This window comes from Puma concolor, chromosome B1 (assembly GCF_028749965.1).
Source record: "Puma concolor isolate L17-30 chromosome B1, mPumCon1.1.hap2, whole genome shotgun sequence".
Taxonomy (NCBI): Eukaryota; Metazoa; Chordata; class Mammalia; order Carnivora; family Felidae; genus Puma; species Puma concolor.
The window spans coordinates 191,426,551-191,445,513 of NC_141670.1; the positions used below are offsets into that span (position 1 = coordinate 191,426,551).

The window sequence follows — 18,963 nt, forward strand, 5'->3', positions numbered from 1 at the left end:
GTTTTTTGTTTTTTCATGTAAGACTGTAAATTGCATAACCCAGAGGCTGTATAGCCAAACAAACCTAATAATTGGTAGGGAAAAGTCCTCTGATGTCGTGTTGTTCCCTAAATACGAAAACTGCTTAACGCGTGGTACAATTTCCGCTTTCATAAGATGGTTCATCTGATTGCCTCATTTAAAAAATTAATTTAATTTTTAAAAATTACAGTTGACACAATGTTAGTTTTAGGTATACAACACAGCAATCCAACAGCTCTATACATTATGCTGTGTTCACTACAAGTGTAGCTAGCCTCTGTCACCGTCTAATGCTATTACAGTACCACTGGCTATATTCCCTATACTGTACCCTTTATCCCCGTGACTTATTCATTCCATAATTGGAAGCTGGATTTCATTTTTATTTTATTTTATTTTATTTTATTTTATTTTATTTTATTTTATTTTATTTTATTTTTAGAGAGAGAGAACATTTATTTATTTTTAAGTTTATTTACTTTTTAGAGAGAGAGAGAGAGAGTGCACAAGCAGGGGAGGGGCAGAGAGAGACGGAGACACAGAATCCAAAGCAGGCTCCAGGCTCTGAGCAGTCAGCACAGAGCCCGATGCGGACTCGAACTCGCGAACTATGAGATCATGACCTGAGCCAAAGTTGGACCCTTAACCGACTGAGCCACCCAGGTGCCCCTGAGGAAAAGAGAATCTTAAGCAGGCTCCCATGCTAAGCACAGAGCCTGATACGGGGCTCAATCCCAGGCCCCTGGGATCATGTCTTGAGCTGAAACCAAGAGTCAGACGCTCAACTGACTGAGCCACCCAGGCACCCCTGGTTTCCTCATTTTTAAATAGTAGTTGACTATGTTTCCCAAGAAGCTGTCTGGTTTGGAAAATAACATTAATCTGAATCTAAAGAAAGAAGCATACCATTATTATTATTATTATTATTATTATTATTATTATTTAAGTTTCTGCTTGTCTGGATGAAAAAAAATGTCACTTTGAAGGGCAATTGTTAGCCTGCTTGAGAAAAAAAAAATCCATCCCTGTCTCAGGATCTACTGCTGATGGTAGCTTTAAGTTTAGGCAGTCAACCTCATTCATTCATTCATTCATTCATTCATTCATGGCATTATTACCAAGTCCCTCTTCATGCTATTCTCTCAGCACAATAAAAATTAGGCATGTGTGTGATATTCTACATTCATTCACTTGTTAAGAAACTTCTGTCATCTCTGTTGTTGCAGATCCGGTTCCTTAGACAGTAAGGTGCTGGCAGTGTGTAAAACCGGTTCCCTGACACAAGAAAAAGAGTCTGGACTTGTCGCATTTGCTGACCGCCGTGGTGGACACATCCCCAACACGGCTGATTTCTACATCGACATCAGGCATGATGTCCCAGGATTTGGATACGGGAAGAGATGCACACCACTGGCTCTCGGAGCACAGCTCAAATATATTCCTTTTACACACGTGGTTCTCAAATTGTGGTCCCTGGGCCAGCGCGTCACCTGGGAGCTTGCGGCCATGAACGTGTGGGAGCTCATCCGAGATCTGAATCAGAAACTAGAGTTGTAGCCCACTGATTTGTTTTCTGACACATTTTTCAGGTGATTCTGATGTGTGCTATCTGAAAACAGTAGCTCCCCACCCCTGCCTGCATGGCTGGCCCTGTTAGTGGTATGTAGGTCTGCAAAAAACCTCAGTCTTCTGTCAGATAGAAGAGATAAAACGAGAAAATGTGCAGGCTACTTCAGTTCTGTGAAGGAGGAATAACTGCTACATCTTGGGTTCTCTTAAACATACTTAAAACTATGTTAACTGCTCTCTCTAGACATAATTCCACGATATAATGGTTCTTATATCGATCCATTTAAGACAATGACTGACATCTAAAATAAAGTCTTGGGGCACCTGGGTGGCTCAGTTAGTTGAGCATCTGACTTCGGCTCAGGTCATGATCTCGTGGTTTGCGAGTTTGAGCCCGGCATCGGGCTCCGTGCTGACAGCTCGGAGCCTGGAGCCTGCTTCGGATTCTGTGTCTCCCTCTCTCTCTGAACCTCCCCTGCTTGCACTCTCTGTCTCTCTCTGTCTCTCAAAATTAAACATTAAAAAATCATATTAAAAATAAATAAATAAAATGAGGGGCACCAGGGTGGCTCAGTTGGTTGAGCATCCGACTTTAGCTCAGGTCATGATCTCACTGTTTGTGAGTTTGAGCCCCACATCTGGCTCTCTGCTGACAGCCTGGAGCCTGCTTCAGATTCTGTGTCTCCCTCTCTCTCTCTGGCCCTCCCCCACTAGCACTCTGTCTCTCTCTCAAAAATGAATAAACACTAAAATAAAATAAAATAAAATGAAGCCTTTTAAACCAAAAAAAAAACATAGAGAAACAATTTAATGTATAATTATTTTCCCCTAATTTCATCAGATTTCATTTACTAAAATAAACAAAATCCATTTCCATCAATGTTGAAGATTAACCAGACACCTGAAAAGAGGCACTCAAAGTACAAACTTATTCCCACACACAGTGTTCCAACAGCACATTAAATAATGCAGAATTTGGAAAATAAATTTTTACTACATTAAATGTTTTATAACATAACATCATGCAATTAAACTGAACATATTTTCTGGTGTAACAATATGTAAGACTACTCCCTTTTAAAACATTAGTGTATTTTAATAATGTTACATAAAGTAGAAACACCAAGATTTGAACATTTAATTCAACCAGACAAAATAATTACTAAGCAATTTATGGGAGAGCAGATGGCCACAGTATTATTGATGGCTTTCTCTATGATGATGGAGAAGGAGTACCTTTCATCAAAGGTCACATTTTAGTAGGGCCTGAGCAAGGTCAGAAGCATTTGGATAAATGCCAGAAAATTAGTAAGGGCAGAAGGAAGACTTGGGACCAATTTCAAGTTGAAGGTGAGGGAAAGAAAAAGATGAGGAGGAACTCCAGGTTTACGACACCTCTCAATGACAGTAGGAATGTGACAGGGACACAGGTTTGGGTGAAGCAAAGAAAATAAGCTGTATTTCGGACATTCTAAATTTATGATCCCTTGGGGCGCCTGGGTGGCGCAGTCGGTTAAGCGTCCGACTTCAGCCAGGTCACGATCTCGCGGTCCGTGGGTTCGAGCCCCGCGTCAGGCTCTGGGCTGATGGCTCAGAGCCTGGAGCCTGTTTCCGATTCTGTGCGTCTCCCTCTCTCTCTGCCCCTCCCCCGTTCATGCTCTGTCTCTCTCTGTCCCAAAAATAAAAATAAAATAAAAAAATAAATAAATAAAAAAATAAAAAAAAAATAAATTTATGATCCCAATAGCTAGCACTATTTGGTATATGTTGTCCTAAATATTTTTCATGTATCAAACATAAAATTCTTACTACGATCCCACAAAATGGAACCATGATCCACTACACCCATTTACCAGGTGAGTGAGGCCCAGAGAGCTTATGCGATTTACCCGTGGCACACAGTTACTAGATGGCAGTGCTGGGGCTTGAATCAAGGCAGACTATCTTTAGAGCACCTGTCCTTTTCTATTTAATTTTAGTTTGAGTGGTAATGGCATTCAAATGGCTCAAAAATCAAAATGATGTGAAGTGGTGTTCATACACAAATCGTTTGCTTCCATCCCACTCTTTGCTCTCTATTCCTAGTTTCTCTCTCCTTTAAAAAAAATATTTACTTATTTATTTTGAGAGAGAGTGAGAGAGTGCACATGTGTGAGCACAGGGAAGGGGCAGAGAGAGAGAGAGAGAGAGAGAGAGAGAGAGAGAGAGGGAATCCCAAGTAGGCTCCTTGCTCAGCACAGAGCCGATGTGGGGCTCTATTCCACAACCTTGGGATCATGGCCTGAACTGAAACTAAGAGTTGGATGTTCAACTGACTGAACTACCCAGACGCCCCATTCTGTTTTTCATTATGCAAATGCATGGACATAAAAATACATGTATTTATTTACCCACCTTAGACACTCTTCTGCCTTATTTTTCTTTTGAACAGAGCACCGCACCTTGAAAATCTTTCTGTGTCCTACATAGAAAACCTCCTCTTTCCCTTTCCACCTCCCTTTTAAACAGCACATTCCATTGTATAAACTAGAAAAGGGCTGTTTCCTAACTTTTGTTTTTATAATCAATGATGCAGTGCAGTAGCTGTGCACATATCATGTCTGTATCTTCAAGTATATCTGTGGCACAAATTCCCAGAACTGGGATTTCATAGGTTAGAGAGTAAATGTATTTGTAACCTGGATACATATTTTCAATTGCCCTCTATGGAAATGGTAAACAATCTGTACTTCTAGCGTTAATGGATAAGGATAGCGAATACACTTTCAACTCCCCTGCTATACTCCAGAAATAGATACCAGAAAAATGTTCCTGTATTGCCACATGTAGATGAGAATGAAGACAATGTGAGTGAGGAGTGAGGACAGAGCTAAGTTTGGGATTTAATACTCAGAGTGACTTTATGGGGTACGTGCTGTATCGTTATTTATAGCTATGATTTATGAGACACAGAAACATTAAGTATCTGCTCCAAGTTTCTCCCCCAGTAATTGGTCAAGCCTAGATCTGAACACACATCTTAGCACCAGGATTTTTACTTGTCAAAACTAAAATCTCCTAGCGTGCTGAAATAATTCAACTGTTCTCTATAGTTTCTATTTCACAGAAGCATTTGTTTTCTATTCCATACTGAAGTATTAATATATTCATACACATATAATATACACATATCAATATCAATCATCAACCAATCAACCAATCAATCATCTGTCTATCTGAATTCTAGGTTATTGTTGCTTTTCTTTTACCTAAAAATAATGTGATGACTTTTCTTATACTTAAAAATAATGTGATGATTTTCTTAATTTTTGTGCCATAAATCAAAAACCAAGAGTTAAATGAAAACTGTTTTCCCTGGACCTTACAACAGATGCCCCCATTAGATGATCTGCAAACAGAGAAGTGAACTTCTCGCTCATAAAGAAAAGCATATTATGTGATATTATTCTGTTTTGTAAACTTCATATGGTATGCTCTATTGTTTGTCAGGCCACGATGGAAAGGACACAGACTGAAGATAAGCTCTTTATGGTAACTTCTCATTGTGATATAACCACATGGGTTTCTACAACTTATCTAGAAGTATTTGAAGTATGTTTGATGTGAACACTAGCTTTAATAAACCAGCTTCAAGAACCTTTACTATGGTTTCTGAGAGTGCTGTGCTCTTTCACTGCATAAAATAAAAGAGAAAAGTAAAAAACAAAAATGAACCACAAAACCAACATTCTGAAACTTTTTTACAGGCTCAAACAAATTGAGGCTATATAATTTAAGGCCTAGCAATATCTAAAATGTTGGCATTAATTCATCACCATTTGGACATGAAATTCATACTCCATTTGGAAACCAATAATGATGTGTTTGTTTCCATGCTCTAAATATTCCCAAGTGGGTTACCTCACCACTAAGAGGACTTCCTGAATTCCATTCATGGCCTACAATTGGCACCTACTTTCTCAGGACTGTTACAAAGGATCGGGATAGGACACGAAGGGTTTTGAAGCACATCGATACACACATCAATAATATAGAGGCCAGGGGTGCCAGCTGGTTAAGCGTCTGACTCTTGATTTTGGCTCAGGTCATGATTTTACGGTTTGTGAGATCAAGCCCCGCATCAGGCTGGGTGCTGACAGTGCAGACCCTGCTTGGGATTCCCTCTCTCTCTCTCTCTCTCTTGCTTGCATTCCCTCTCTCTCTTAAAATAAATACATAAATATATAAAAAAAGGTAATATAGAGGCCAGTATCTCCAGCTTTATGTCCCAATCAATGCCCCCAAAATGTGTCATCAGTATTTGGCTTACAGATCCTTTTTGTTCACCACATATAGTATTTTTTTTAAAATATGAATCTATACTTAAAGGATGGAATACTTATATTAAAACATCCAGATTTATGCCTTTCCTTGAAAACTCAGGAGTTGTGGTAAAACTGGGGCCCACATTTTCCCATGGCAGCATTTAGGGAGAGTTGGGTAGATGCAGTCTGGCCCTGTTTTTTTTTTTAATTTTTTTTTCAACGTTTTTATTTATTTTTGGGACAGAGAGAGACAGAGCATGAACGGGGGAGGAGCAGAGAGAGAGGGAGACACAGAATCGGAAACAGGCTCCAGGCTCTGAGCCACCAGCCCAGAGCCCGACGCGGGGCTCGAACTCACGGACCGCGAGATCGTGACCTGGCTGAAGTCGGACGCTTAACCGACTGCGCCACCCAGGCGCCCCAGTCTGGCCCTGTTTTGACAAAGGTTTGCTTCTAGCTCACTCCTGTCACAGACACTTCTATTACACTGCCAACATCAAGGCTATTTATCATGGAAGTACTAATGTAATTTTAAAAAGTTTGATTTTTTCAAGAGTAAAATGATGAGAACACAGTTTTCTCTTGCAGCCGGCCTGATTAGTTCATTTAAGTTACCTGCCTGAAAAACCCTGACTGCATATGACTTTGTGACCTCGCTCTAATTGGTGGCAGTTATTTCTATGATAGTGAATTAGTGTTGAGATCCAACAGAGGTTAATCTTATGCAAAAAGCACATTTCCAGCGAAATTTATGCCCCATGAATACGACTCCTTTTGTATCTTCAAAATATCATCATTATCATTGTGTTATTAGGGAACTTCCAAAATAAATCACATTACCGGTCACATATTATGTGTGTCCCTTGGCTTATTATGTGTAATCTCCCTAAGAGCAAGGGTGTTGTTCCTTAAAGCTTGGATCACGGCCTGGCACATAGTAGGTGCTCAATAAGTACTGCTGAATGAAAGGTAATGTTAAATTCCTCACTGTGCTGGGTATCTTGCAGTTTCTTTTCTAGAGCTACTCTCCACCTGTATTCACTCTGCTCTGGGGTCTGGGAGACTCATGTGCAAACTACATTACTGTGATCAGTGGGTTCCTTTTTGTCTGGAATTTGATTTGGCCAAAGGGGAGCACAGGCAGGGGGCTGTTGGGCAGGAGAAGGATGGCTGGGTATTTAAAAGTCCTGGTTCCTCCTCCAAGGACTGACTGCATCCCTTTGTTGAAGGTTGCATCTCCTGCCAAGGCAGTCCTTGCCATGAGTCCCTTTCTGAGCATGGATTTCCAAGAGTGCTGCCTCCACTTACCCCTTCAGGCATATGGGCAGTAGCTGTATCCCTCGTTACTGGTCCCAGGTTACTGTATTATCCCTACCAATCTTTGTAAAAAGTCCCCTTAAGAATCTGTCCTCCATTATCCAACTTGAGTATGGCACCTGTTCCTGCCGGGCCCCTAAATAAGACACCGATCATAAGCCTGCTGTGGCCAAATTACTCCCTCCCCTCACCATTACAGAAAAATAGAGGAGAAACGGCTCTTCTCTCAGTAACCAAGAGATGTTCACCTGTAAATGGCAGAAGCCGGGTGGGAGCCGGTGTCGTAGCTGGCACGAACCCGTCCCCGATACAGTTCGACGGCAATATGGTCCTTGTCGCCTTTATACAGGAGGATTCCACTGTCTTCGTCTGTGGCAATCTAGTAGGAAGTAACCCTGACATTAGGACGCACCGTCATCCACACGTACTTCATCAAAAAGAAGACTGCTTAGTGAAGAGTTTTTCCTACAGCTTATTTTTTCCTTATAGCTATGAGAAAACAGTAGCGCACGCTGACAGGACGACTTGAAAGGTGACCCGATCCTAAATTACTTTGATGCAAATAGATTCATAAAGAATTAAAAAAACCAACAACACAGTAACAGACACTTCAGTAAACACCACTGGGTGTGCCTAAAACATTCTCTGCTGGAGATCTTCACTTACCTGTTCTTTTCACTCCTGTTCCAGGTTGTCTTTATGGCATATATGAAATGTAACTGCACTGAGTGAGACTGATTTTTATATTCCACATAAAAAAACATTCTTCACAGTTATGGCATGAACAGTGGGAGATCTGTTTTTATCCTGCTTTCTAGCCTTTGTGGGCTTTTGAGGACCAAGTCAGTAAAAATTAGGATTTCTACCTGAAACCCACTAGGTTCTTCTTGTAACAATCTGGTATGGCAAATGCTGGAAGACAGGGAGACAGGCTTTCTACGGAAGGCCCGTCTGCCTTCCTGAGTCCCATTCCTCATGACGGTTAAGGACACTCACTCATGACACTCATGACACTCACTTGGAGTGTCAAGGTAACCTGAATAAGGAGTGACGCCTATGTTAATCGGCTAAGGTCATCTGAATTAAAAATATATTAAAATATTTTTCCTACCAGATAAAATAAACATGCAGTCCCAGCTTGCCCCTGCGTGTCCTGAATTCATAACTCCTAATCTAGTCTCACCTCCTTCGTGCAGGTCCGAATGACTTGCTTAAGGGGACACAGTGACTTGGTGAAAAGTCTTAAAATAAGATCAGTTTGTTAATTTCATGTCGCTTCTTAAAGTTTCCGGGGGAAGAGTTAAAAGACAACGGCTGAATATTTTGTCAAGATGTCTTGTCTCACCGGTGTTCTCCTCATCTGCAGAATTCCTAACAGCACCCTCCCCACCCCCCTGGCCCCATCTCACAGGGCACAGAGCCTGAACTCTGAGTCATAAAAAAAAAAGGGAATAAAAATACCTTTACCAGAGCACAAACCATATATTTTGTTGCGCCCTATGTGTTTCACAATCTAGTGAATAAAAATACCTGGTTCCCATTTAGTTTTGAAAAACACAAATGTTTTAGAGAAGAATAACTGAAGATTTTCATACAGAGAACATTTTCTGTCACTGCGTTGTGCAGTCGATAACTGTCTCTTTAGGAAATAGTATCACTCACAAACTACCAGAGGTTTATGATTTAGTTAAATGTGGTTTAGGATGAAATCAGCCCTTGCTGGTGGGGGATGTCTTACCTGCAGAGTGATGTTCGTTTGTGGACGGACCTTGGCTGAAGGAATTTGAAGATAAGACTCTTTGTTTACAAAATTCACACTAACCAACTTTTCACACTTCTCTCCCTGGTAGCCTGGCAAACACTGGCATATTGGCTCATTTATCCTGATGATGCACTGGGCACCGTTCTGGCAATCAAAATTATCACAGGGGCTGGTACGAGGGAGGACCATGGGTGGAGAAAATTCGCAGAACAAGCCACTAAAGGAAACAGAAAGAATACATTGCTTTTAGTTGCGTGTGAATTGCATGAGAATTGCGGTCTTTCTGTAAGACTTAACTCTACCACAAATCTCTATTTCTACTTTTACCTGTAGCCTTCGGGGCAGATGCACGTATAGCCATTCACGGCATCTGTGCAGTGGGCTCCGTTTTTGCATTTGTTATCTTGGCAGTCATCAAAGTCAATGTCGCAGTGCTCGCCTATGTATCCTGGTGTGCAGTCACATCTGTTTGAACAAGTAGGTAAACAGTTTCGAACTGAACTGAGCCAAGGTAAGCAAAACAGTTGCATTTCATCTAGGAAAAAAGGGCTCTATCTTTAGAAAACTTAGTACACCTAGAACTAAGGTAGCAGTGTTTGTCAACTAAACTTCAATGAAAGTACATTAAAACTAAAACAAAACACTCAAAACTTATATAGAACAGGCTCATCGAGCCCCCAAATTAACAGATCCCTAGAAAACAGTTATTCCACGTTTTCTCCCTGGAATCTGTCAGAATGGTGATAATTAGTAAGCATCCATGAACCAAATGAGGATGCAAATGTGCAGGTGTCCCTCCTTCCTTCTCTCCTCCCCCCATCTTGTTTGCTTTCTTCTGTCCCTCCCCTCTCCTCCATCTTCCTATATTCTCCCTCCTTCTCCCCTCCATCCCCTCTCCCCTCCCTCCCTCCACCCTGACTATTTTTGCTTAGAGTGTCCTCTATTTTCATTTGCTCTAACTCCTTTGAACAGTTGAGACAATGGAAGTGCTATGTTATAAAATTTACCAAAAATATTAAACACATTTTAAAATAATTAACATTTTCGTTTCCTAATAGAGAATGGATGTATTGGGGAGGCTGGGTGGCTTAGTCGGTTAAGGGTCTAACTCTTGGTTTCAGCTCTGGTCATGATCTCACAGCTCCTTGAGATCGAGCCCCATGTCGGGCTCTGTGCTGATGGTACAGAGCCTGCTTGGGATTCTCTCTCTGTCTCTGTCTCTCTCTCTGCCACTACCCTGCTCGTGCTCTCTATCTCTCTCTCTAAATCTATATCTATATCTATATTTATATCTCTGTCTCTATATCTATATCTATCTATATCTACAAATAGATATAGATATAATTTAAATAAAAGAAAAAAAAGAGAATGGATGTATTGGAATCAAATAGTATTTTATGAAAAAAAAAAAAAAAGTCAGCATTGACAATCATTATGGCAGAGGTTGGCTGACCTAGTGGAGCAGGACAGGGAAACTGATAAAAAAAAAAAAAAATCCAGGGGCAATTCCATGGATAGCTTTCAGCTTGTTTGTTCACTCTGGTGGCCCCAGGGAAGGATGGGTCTCAGCTGCATTGATGAAGAACCATCATGCGTACACGTGGTGTTCTCTGAGCACTTCCTAGGTGCTATGCCCTGTTCTAACCACTTTGCATATGTGGATTCACAGAATCCTTCTCCACGATCCTGTGACAGCAGTATCACCACTACGTCACATGACAGGTGAGAAAACTAACAGACAAACTGGTTAAGGGATTTACCCAAGGGCACTCGACTTGTAACTGCCACAGCCAAGGTACTAAACCCAAGCAATCTCACAAGAGAGCCTGGATTTCTCACCACTGAAGGATGAAATACTTTATCGTTGCCTGTGGAGAAAGTAGCATGGCGTGTGCAGTGCTTTTCAATCTGTGCTTTGAGGGGCGAAAAGGGACCCCTGAAGGGAAGGAGGCTATTGGCAGTTTCCTGTTTCCCTCCCCTCTCCCCTCTCCCCCCAACACTCTCTTGTTGTGATTCATTAGTTTCACACGTTGGGCTTCCATGAGTATTTCTGTTTTGGGTTTAAGAGAGGGCTCACTGACTTTAAAAAACAAATAAACCAGGAAACTATGGCTTATTTAGCTTTGTAGAATTCCGACGTTGCAGTTAGAACTGGGTTTGTAGTCTGGCGTCATCCTTACATGTACACAATCTTGACTAACTTACTTAAGCTTCCTAAGTGTTCATGTCTTCACCTGTAACATACACAGTACAAAATAATTTCCACCTCACAGGTTTGTTAAAAGCTTAAATAAAAACATTATGCTTAAATAAAAACACTATAAAAGAATCACTATGGTGTTTAATATATAATGCATGATCAATAAATGGCAAGTATTTAAAAAATAATTCTATTAAGTCTTAATAATTCTATAAAAGTCTTTGTGGTTTACTCCTTACTAATGTTCCAGTTTTTGATTTTAAAGCCATTAGGATTTAAATGAATGAGGATAATTAAAAATGCCCAAGTGAATGTGGACATTACTGAACACTGAGGGTTTTCTCTGAAAATGCAAAATCAGGATTTAAGAGTTACTGGAGGGCTGATGAATTAAAATAAATGGGGGTATATACCCTCTAAGGAGAACAGACTTTCAGCTCCGCATGTATAAATTAGGAAAATAAAATGAGCTCACTGAGGAAGCATGCTTTCTCTAGAGCCAGTGGTTTTAATGCCAAATCCTAACAAAGCAAAGTAAACAACAAGTCTGAAGTTAAATGGATCCTAAGTGGCCATATACATTCTCAAAGAGATGGACAGAGTCTGAGAAGAGAGCTTCCCTCAATGTTAATGTGAGCAGAGCCGCTGAAATGCCAGGCATTAAAAGAAAGAAGAAATGCTTTGAAACACTCTGAATTATTTATCTGAGAAAAGAAATCAAAGTAAAAGATAAGAGAACCACACATTCACCACCAGTGGCTAAGAGCTGTTTCATATTCTCTTCTCTACAAATACTATTTTTCAAGCCCATTAGAACTTGGAGTCACGTTATGACCAACATTTTTTTTGTCTCTTTTGCTCCTCAGATCAAATTTCAAAACAAAAGAAAATATTTAATTAAGAATTCCTTAAGGTTTGTATTATCAATAAAACCTATCACATTCCCTCAACTCTATTATCTGCCAAGGAGTGAGTAAGAAAGCAAAGACTATAAAATATACTGTTTAAGAGTCTCATGCTCTACCGACTGAGCTAGCCGGGCGCCCTAAAATATACTGTTTAGAAGCCCAAAAGCTGACTAAGGAAGATGCATGCTTGAAAATACTGCTTATGGCATATGATGGTCTAAAAATATCTCAAAGCAATTTAGGAGATTTATGAGGTATATAATAAAGCAAGAAAAGTAAAACCAGCTGTTAGCTTAGTAGTAAGAAAATGAATTTGAAGTTAACAGTACAGTTTGTCCAAACAACATTTGTCAATAGAGATTTTCTTTAGCACTTCGTGTCCTTTTGGTTTCTAAGCCCATTTTCTTTTTGCAACTCCCTTCGTGACAATGTGCAATTATTTTTTTTCCAATATATGAAGTTTATTGTCAAATTGGTTTCCATACAACACCCAGTGCTCATCCCAAAAGGTGCCCTCCTCAATACCCATCACACACCCTCCTCTCCCTCCCACCCCCCTGCAATTATTTATAATATGGGAGTGATCACACACACTGTGACGTCACCTGCTTTCTGCTAAACTACATACAGCCATAAGACAAGCTCACAAATTACTGCTGAAAACAATAGGTTCCTAAATCAGCTAACCCATGATGCAGGAGGATGCACTTCCGAGCGTGTAATTTAATGGATAGTAATAGAAGATACTGAATTAAGGAGTAGTCTTTTAATTTTTTTTTTTATGTTTATTTTTTTTTGAGACAGAGAGAGACAGAGCATGAACGGGGGAGGGGCAGAGAGAGAGGGAGACACAGAATCGGAAACAGGCTCCAGGCTCTGAGCCATCAGCCCAGAGCCTGACGCGGGGCTCGAACTCACGGACCGCGAGATCGTGACCTGAGCTGAAGTCGGCCGCTTAACCGACTGAGCCACCCAGGTGCCCCAGGAGTAGTCTTTTAAAGACAAACTCCCTCATTTTTTAGTGGTTTCCATTAAGTCTCACTAACACTTTATCTTACAATCACAATGCACAAAGCCCTGTGAAACCTGTGTGGCAGATAAACAGTTCTAGAAAACCACTTCCCTGACTGGTGAATTTCTCTGAGAAAGGATATTTGTTATGTAAGTGGTGGATTTTCAATTTGCCAAATTTAACTGCAGGCAGATCAAAGGCATTAGGAGTTAAAGTAATTGACATACAGTACTTGGGTGAACAAAATGCAATGAAGCATTTTGTATCAGTAAAGATCTCAAGAAGACGTCCGTTTTTTTGCATGGGATTGTAAACTAAAATATAATGAAAAGTAGAATTCAAAGATACTATTTTCTTTTTCAACAAGGTATCAAATGGAATCAGCAGGTGCTATAACTAAAACTGTGTTTGTATATTCTAAAATTTTAGGGGTACCTGGCTGGCTCAGTTGGGTAGAGCATGTGACTCCTGATCTCAGGGTTGTGAGTTCAAGCCCCAAGTCGGGCATGAAGCTTACTTAAAAAAATTTAAAAAAAAAAAAAAATATTCAAGGAAACTGGCGTCTCAGTTGGTTGAGCATCTGACTCTTTAAAAAATTTTTTTTTAATGTTTATTTATTTTTGACATAGAGAGAAAGGCAGCATGAACAGGGCAGGGGCAGAAAGAGAGGGAGACACAGATTCCAAAGCAGGCTCCAGGCTCTGAGCTGTCAGCACAGAGCCAGACATGGGGATTGAACCCATGAACCATGAGATCGTGACCTGAACTGAAGTCAGATGCTCAACCAACTGAGCCACCCAGGCACCCTGAGAGTCCAACTCTTGATTTTGGCTCAGGTCATGGATCCCAGGGTTGTGGGACTGAGTCCCATGTTGGGCTTTGCATTGAGTGTGGAGCCTGCTTAAGATTCCCTCTTTCTCTCCCTCTGCCCCCTCCCCTGCTTACTCTCTCTCTCTCTAAAATAAATAATAATAATAATAAAATTTTGAACAAATTGAGTAAAAAATATTCTGTAACTAAAACAAGCATAAACATTTTATTCAGATTGATTTTTGAAAGGCAGGGGTTCTGGAGATACTGACCCTATCTCCCATTCAACTCGGAATGTCTGATAATCTGTGGACAAGTATCAAACTGTTAGAAATCCAGCTCACCTCCCATCTTCTCTTACAAAATTGTCCCCGACCTGAGTAATTTTTAATTCTTTGAATCCTATGGCAATTAAGCTTGAGTCATTTCACTGAGAAGAGAAAGTATGTGAATGTGAGTAGCTATAAAACACTATATAACGGGGGTGTCTGTATGGCTCAGTCAGTTAAGCGTCTGGCTCTCGACTTTGGCTCAGATCATGATCTCATGGTTCATGAGTTTGAGTCCCGCATTGGGCTCTGTGCTCACAGTGCGGAGCCTGCTTGGGATTCTCTCTCTCCCCCTCTCCCTGCCTCTTTCCCCTGCCTCACTCTCTCCCTCTCTCTCAAAATAAATAAACTTAAAAAAAAAAACGCTATATAACATAACATGGGCACCCTGTCCCATGGCAGGTACCCAATACATAGTGGGCAAAAGAACAAATAATTCTATTTGTTGATTGTCTGATGTAAGTACAGCTCAACTCTTGAACCCAGCTGTCTCATTCCTGAGAATCCAGCATATCTTCTATAACAAACCATCTGTAATGTTAATCAACTACAAAACTTCTTAGAGGTAATCTATATTAGAAAAATCATCCAACTGGGAAATGTAAGACCTAGCTCCCACCTCTGCCAATGAATAACCTTGAGATCTTTGGACAGCCACCAACCTGTCTGGGCCATGGTTTCCTCATGTTTAAAATGAATTCGGACCAGATGATCTCTAAACCACTGTCAGCTCTAAGAAGAGAACCTTACTATTGATAGGCCCTTAAACTATTTCAGGATTGTAGCAAAGAAATAATTTAATCTGATACTGAACATATTTCAGGAAGATTACTGAGGAGGAAAAAGAAGCAATTTTGAAGTTCTGAGTTCACTTGAGGGAGCCCTCTATCTACAGTGACTGTATGCTTTATCATCCCACAGAAGGCAAATGTAAGGTGAATGAGGGGCTATTAATAATTATGCTAAGACAACAGGCATAAACTGGAACTGTCCCAGGGCAACCTGGGAAATAAGGTTCCCTCCATCTTCCTCACCTTGGAGAGTTAAGAATTGTAACAGACCAAAGAAACTTCAGTTACATTAAAGTCCCTATTTACCACCAACTTACATTCAGATAATAAAGTGCCTAGTAGATACTACAAATTTATTTGTTCTTCAATAGTTTTAAGTTTCGTTTATTTTGAGAGAGAGAGAGAGAGAGAGAGAGAGAGAGAGAGAGAGAGAGAGCACAAGTGGGGGAGGGACAGAGAGAAAATCCGAAGCAAGCTCTGTGCCATCAGTGTGCAGCCCAATGTAGGGCTTGAACTCAGGAACTGTGAGACCATGACCTGAGCTGAAATCAAGACTCAAGACACTTAACCGACTGAGTCACCCAGGTGCCCCTTACGTGGCCTTCAAATACATTTAAGTAAACACAGTCAAAGGCTAATTTATTTCATACGTGACTTCCCAGGAAGAGCCATGGAATGAAAGGAAATGCTCTCTTTCATTTTCTTTAGCGTACTAAAAAAAAAAAAAAAAAAGTCCATGTTGTATATCAGCATTTATAAAAATCCCACTGACACTGGAGAGTATGTCCCTTTCATCCCCAGCAAAGGTGTGAAGCAAGGTCCTGAAAAGAAGGTGAAGAAACAGGTTCCTGAAGAACCCCCCACCCCCACCCCACTGGGAGCCCCGAGGCAGCCTCTGACTTACTTGAATCCCTTTGGCATCAGGATGCACTTGGAGTCATGCTGGCAGGGGTTCAGGTCCTGGGCACAGAAGTCCAGCTTCTCCTCACACAACTCGCCTGTTAACATGGCAAACGGTGTTAGTTCACAGACAAAGGTTAACAGGCTTCCCGCCAGCAGGCTGTCAGGGGCCTCAGAGGTTAGCACAGCTTGTGACTGGGGAAAAAATAAATCACAAGATACGGAAGCAGAAGATCCAAAGGGCTGGTTATGCTGCTACACAGTCAGGATTTGGGATAACACAACTATTGTGATTTGTAACTAATATGAGCCCCTTTAGAACACACTGTTGGAATGAGAAAAAGGAAATCTGAATGCTTTTCATTTTCTGTTGTTTCATTTGTTTTAATTTGGACTTTTTAGGGGCGCCTGGGTGGCTCAGTCGGTTAAGCATCCAACTTCGGCTCAGGTCATGATCTCATGGTTCCTGAGTTCCAGCCCCGCGTCGGGCTTTGTGCTGACAGCTCAGAGTCTGGAACCTGCTTCGGATTCTGTGTCTCCCTTTCTCTCTGCTCCTCCCTCACTCATGCTCTATCTGTCTGTCTCTCAAAAGTGAATAAACGTTAAAAAAATTAATTCGGACTTTTTACTGAGGTATAGCATATACCCAAAGGATAAATGACTAGCTAACAAATATTCACATACTGAACCCACTAACGTAACCAGCATCCACATCCAGAAACATACCATTTACCAGCATCCCAGAGACCTGACCCCAAGATGAGTAACCACTGTCCTAACAGGACCAAACATGAGTTGTGCCTGTTTCTGAATGTGACATAAATAGACTCATTTGGTATGTACCCCTTTATGTCTGGCCCGTTCTGTGGTTTTATGTTTGGAAAACTAATCCTCATATCTTCATAGTCTCCAAGGTCTCATAAAGTCTGGAAGAAAAAGATGTTGTTTCTCTCTTATGACTTAATTGCAACGGCTAATAGACTACTCCTTAGTTATATCCACTAAGAAAAAAGCAAAGGGAGAACGAATCTGGACAGAGTATCAGTTAACTCATAAAGAACAAATTTTATCAATAAATGAGAGCTAAAAGCAGAACCATGCAGATTCTAGACACTTTATGGTGAATTGTATGCCTGCGAATCTCTTAAGAAATTTCTTCAGATATAAATAATATGGTGGTATCTTATTTTCAGATATATTTGGCTAAATAATGATTTTTGGTGAGACTTTCCCAATCACTGTGGGAGATAATAAATAACTGGAAAGATACAAAATTTAAAAGTCATCTCCTTTCCTACCTTACCTCTAAATCACTTTTTAATTGTGTTATATGCGATAAGTGAATGAATACAGTGACACATCCAGACAGCTGTTCATTTCCAAGAAACTATTAGAACTTTTATTCATTCAAAGTGTGTGGATTTAAACAGCATTGTTTAAAAACCAGTTTACACACATTCCTTTGTTATAAGACTATCCTTTTAAGGAAAAACTTTGCTAACTGGTAGAAAGAGTTGCTTAGCAACTCAATGTGGCATATTCAAGAATCTGTATCCATGATGCAAATACATAAATGTAGTCAGTTATTATGTCAATTTGGTGTATGATAAGTTAGTTTTTTTTGTGTCTCTTAAAATGAACTAACTACATTGAAAGTCTCATAGATTTCTTCTTTGTAAGAAAGTTGTCTGTGTCTCTAGATTTGTGATACAAAAAGTTTTTAACAACGTATAAATGATGAGCTACTTTTAAACAGGGTTTATATAAAGCTTTTCACTTTCAGTATTATTTTAAGTAATACATCTTGATGGAATTTATTCATTATAATTTATCAGCCTACCATGAGGAAATAATTTTGAATTTTCCAATCAAACCTATTTGGTTGGATACAGGTTGTTTATAGTAATCTATAGATAAGGTAGGTTGTAGTAACTGATGATAGAGAGGGACCATATATGATATACATAATAAGTGTATATTGTATATTGACCATAAAATATATATTTTATATATATATATATATATATATATATATATTGTTTTCCACTCAATACTCAATAAGAAATTGCTTTAAAAATTATAAAAGGGGAAATGTTTGATTTCTTAGTCACTTACATCCACTCCAACCCAACTCAATCCAATCTAATCAAGCTGACTTATACCACAGTTCATAAGGATTTACAAAGAGAAATTCATCTCTTAAGAGAAGAAATTAGACTTGACCCTTTCTCCTACACCAGGTGTTTCTCCATAAACTTGATGTGGAAAGGAATAAGAAAGGAGATGGCTGTAAGACACTGTTGGCTAAACAGACTGGCCATTCTCTAATTAACAGCTTTAAGGCAAAACATGCTAATTTGAATGTGAAAAGCTATACTGATGTGAAGTGTTCCTCAATTTGCAAGGAATCTATCTTCTAAGAACAGCACAGCAGCAGTATTAATCATTGCTAAACTTGTGTATGATAGTTCTTTGTGACCAATACATAACTACACATTTGATTCTGGTGAACATGGGCTGATTACTTCAAAAAGGATCTGTCTCCCTTTAAGTGTCACCGATACTAACAAATATTATATTCCATCACTCACTTTTAAAGCCAAATTTTGCAACCTGTACTCTTGTCTCCTGTGTCTATTTATGATTTTACGAATTTATCTCAACTCCAGGTCTGGGCTAATGGTGTTTCCTTTTGTTTTAGTAACTTTAATAAGTTCTGTTGTCAATTTTTCCATCCATTATATGTCCCCTCTTTATGAGTTTGTTAGCTATCTACAATTTTTATATTTCATGTTTGCCTGTGTCTATCTTATGGCACATCTATTGTATGAATTTACTTATTGACTTAATAAATATTTATACAGTGTTTACTGCTGTGTGCCAGATAGTTTCAAACACTGTATAAATATGGAGTTGCTTAATGTTCCTGACAACCATTTAATAAGGAAAGGGCACAGAGCTGTATGGTTTTGAATGTGCTGGATATTACTGGTGTTTACCTCATTTCCTTTCTTTGACTGTAAGAGCACTGAGAGCAGTA

The 18,963-nt window shown here is 39.8% G+C and overlaps 1 protein-coding gene across 9 annotated transcripts in view; it reads right to left on the minus strand.

Moving 5' to 3' along the window:
- SLIT2 (slit guidance ligand 2) overlaps positions 1 to 18,963 on the minus strand; it is a 375,863-nt gene that overhangs the window by 14,541 nt on the left and 342,359 nt on the right. For all 9 annotated transcript variants that reach the window (XM_086705341.1, XM_025922049.2, XM_086705338.1 and 6 more), the window contains 4 exons: positions 15,928 to 16,021; positions 9,301 to 9,438; positions 8,950 to 9,190; positions 7,460 to 7,590 (listed from right to left, as the gene is read on the minus strand). In XM_086705341.1, the coding sequence (XP_086561467.1) occupies positions 7,460 to 7,590; positions 8,950 to 9,190; positions 9,301 to 9,438; positions 15,928 to 16,021 (604 nt within the window). The remainder of the gene's footprint in view (positions 1 to 7,459; positions 7,591 to 8,949; positions 9,191 to 9,300; positions 9,439 to 15,927; positions 16,022 to 18,963) is intronic.